This window comes from Staurois parvus, unplaced genomic scaffold (genome assembly GCF_062004578.1).
Source record: "Staurois parvus isolate SC_StPar_1 unplaced genomic scaffold, SC_StPar_1.0 ptg001446l, whole genome shotgun sequence".
NCBI lineage: Eukaryota > Metazoa > Chordata > Amphibia > Anura > Ranidae > Staurois > Staurois parvus.
This window is the reverse complement of record NW_028319242.1, coordinates 252,533-255,422: the sequence shown is the minus strand read 5'-3', so window position 1 is coordinate 255,422 and position 2,890 is coordinate 252,533. Positions and strand designations below refer to the sequence as shown.

Below are 2,890 nucleotides of genomic sequence, written 5' to 3'. Positions count from 1 at the left end.
TGACAGTTAAAAAATGACAGTTTTTTACACTGGCAATAAAATGCAGATCATTTTTGACAGTAAAAAAAAAAATCACATTTAAAAAGAGGGGTTTTTTTGTCAATTGAAAAATTACATTTAATTTTCACAGTAGAAAAATGCATTATTTTTTATCAGTTACTTTTGACATCTAAAAAATGATGTTTTATTTGTAATTTTAAAAATATTTGTTATTTTTTGTCAGTTGAAAAATGACAATTATTTTTGACTTTTTTACAACAAATTTTTCTACTGTCAAAAAAACCCTCATTTTTCAATTGCCATTTTTTGAACTTTCAAAAATAACTAATTGTTCTACTCTCAAATATAACTGTTGGTTTTCAAAAATAAAATTTTAGCTGACAAAAAAGTCATTTTTAAAATATCAAAAATACCTAATTTTTCAATTGTCATATGTCAACTTTTTTTGTCATATTTCAACTGACAAAAAAAACTCATTTTTAATTGTCAAAAATAACTCATATTTTGCCTCTGTCAAAAAATCTGTCATTTTTCAACTGTAAAAAATAACTCATTTTAAACTGGAAATATAACTGTCATGACCAAAAAAATACTCATTTTTCAAATTAATAAAAATAACTGTCATTTTGAAACTTCCAATAAACCTGTCATTTTTTAATTGTCATAAAACCCCTCATTTTTCAACTGTCATTTATTGCCACTGTCAAAAATAAGTGTGGAAAGCATGCAGCCAGTGAAGGCGGAACACTCGGACCTCCTGCATGCTTGTTCCTGGTCAGTGACACACTAGGGAGTGAAGTGAGGTTTAGGATGAAGATGACGGCCCCGGAACCTGCAGCTTTCTCCACAAATCACTCCTGTTTCCTGCCCTTCCTCCTATTGGCTGAGTATTGCACCAATCACCAATCAGATCATCCCCCTTGTGCTGTCCCTGGGCGGATCTCTCACTCCTGGCTCCTCCCACATATCTTTATACAACCTCCCCCTACCCATACCCCGACATGGAGGGGCTGAGTGAAGATGGTGGTGAAGGTGTGGAGGTGTCGGATCGGGTCACACAGATCATAGAAGGAGATCCGCCCGGCCTCATAATCCAGATCTATCCTGACTCTGGTACTGGAGACACCGCCGGGGAATCGGGTCTTCTTCCTGTCATGTACCACTGAGTACTCATTACCCTTCATCCCCTCCAACCCCCCCCTTCTCTCCAACCCCCAGGACTTCTTATTATATCCAATCCCTGACTGACCTCCTCTCCTGTCTATATTGCGGTAACACATCCCGACTCTCCAGTGATCTGTCCCCCCGACATCCACGTCCCAGTAATGTCTCCCGGAGGAGAAGCTCTGACTGCTCATCACCTGAGGACACTCGAACCTCTCTCGTTTCTGATGTGATGGTGATGACCTGGATGCAGTTTTCCCGTCATCTGATATATGTAGATGATCACCAGCTGTCCTCACATCCAGTAATATGTCTGTAACCCCCGACACCCCCCATGTTTGCTGTACAGCCCCAATATTGGGTCCTCCAGTGGGGGAGGGTTTGAGGCGTTTCCTGGATGGTGGACCATTGATGGGACCTTTGCCCTTTGTAGTAGAATGTGGAGAGACATGTGTGCCTGTACATTTCTGTACATTGACCCCAGACATGATATCAGATAAACCCGTGTGTAATGTGTGTGAGATCCCCCCCACATCCCCATCCCCTCCATCATGGAGGAGGTTCTCATGTCTCTCTCTGTCCTCATCATCTCCATCCTCAGTATCACACAAGTCACCTGTGTCTGATTCCTGTAGGACAGTCAGTGGATCCGTCATGTTACACAGCTCCTCAATGTCCCTCATCTTCCTGGACAGCTCCTCCTTCTTTATTTCCAGATCCCGAATATAATCCAACATGGGACGGGAGACCCGCTCTGCCCACTCGGAGATGTCCCTCAGGACTCTCTTCTCCAGGTCTTCCAGACGTCTCCTGAGGTCTCTGAACAGGTCAGTGACTCTCTCGGTTTCATCATCTGCTTTTCCTTGTACTTTCCTCCTGCGTTCCTGCAGACTCTGGACTCTTTTCTCGATCTTCTCTCTCTCAGTCATCAGTTTCTGCAGAACATTCCTCAGTTTCTTCTTCTTCATCTCAGAGGCCTCCTCCAGAGTCTCCACCTGGTGTCCCCGATGTTCTCCGGCCAAACTGCAGGACACACAGATACAGGTGGAGTCCTCGATGCAGTAATACTCCAGGATCTTCTTATGGATGGAGCATTTCCTGTCCTTCAGGGAAGTGGTGGGGTCACATAGGACGTGTTCTGGTGACTTGCTGTGGACTCTCAGGTGGTTGTCACACAGAGAAGCTTCACACAGCAGACAGGATTTTATAGCCGGTACAGGAGTGTGAATACAGTAAGTACAGAAGACCCCGGACTCCTCCTGCTCTGGATGGGTAGACTGGAAGTTCTCCACTATGTTACGTTGTGTTATGTTCCTCCTCAGTGCAGGACAGTCCTGGAACTCTTCTCTGCATTCAGGACAGGAATAACCTCCAGACTCCTCCTGTGTATCCAACACACGGCCAATACAGTCCCGGCAGAAGTTGTGTCCACATCTCAGGGTTACAGGATCTGTATAAATGGTCAGACAGACGGAACATTCCAGCTCCTCCCTCAGATCAGAAGACGCCATCGCTGAGAGCAGAAGACAGAATGACGGGGAAAGTCTCTGACACTCCGTATCCAATGTGACCCGTTCTGTACCCTCCTACACGGGGCGAGGTGTACATTCCTACACAGGGAGAGGCTGGGACTGAGACACGTAGCTAGAAGAATTCTTCTACAGAAGGACACAGACATGTAATAAGTAGTGACGGGTCCAACACCCCCCTGTTCGGTTCGTGGTCC

The 2,890-nt window shown here is 44.6% G+C and overlaps 1 protein-coding gene across 1 annotated transcript; it reads right to left on the bottom strand.

Moving 5' to 3' along the window:
- Positions 1-484: 484 nt before the first annotated feature.
- LOC149435937 (E3 ubiquitin/ISG15 ligase TRIM25-like) lies at positions 485-2,679 on the bottom strand. The gene has a single exon (XM_089662241.1). The coding sequence runs from the start codon at positions 2,673-2,675 to the stop codon at positions 945-947; it is 1,731 nt and encodes a 576-aa protein (XP_089518367.1). The 5' UTR covers positions 2,676-2,679; the 3' UTR covers positions 485-944.
- Between the last annotated feature and the right edge of the window lie 211 nt (positions 2,680-2,890).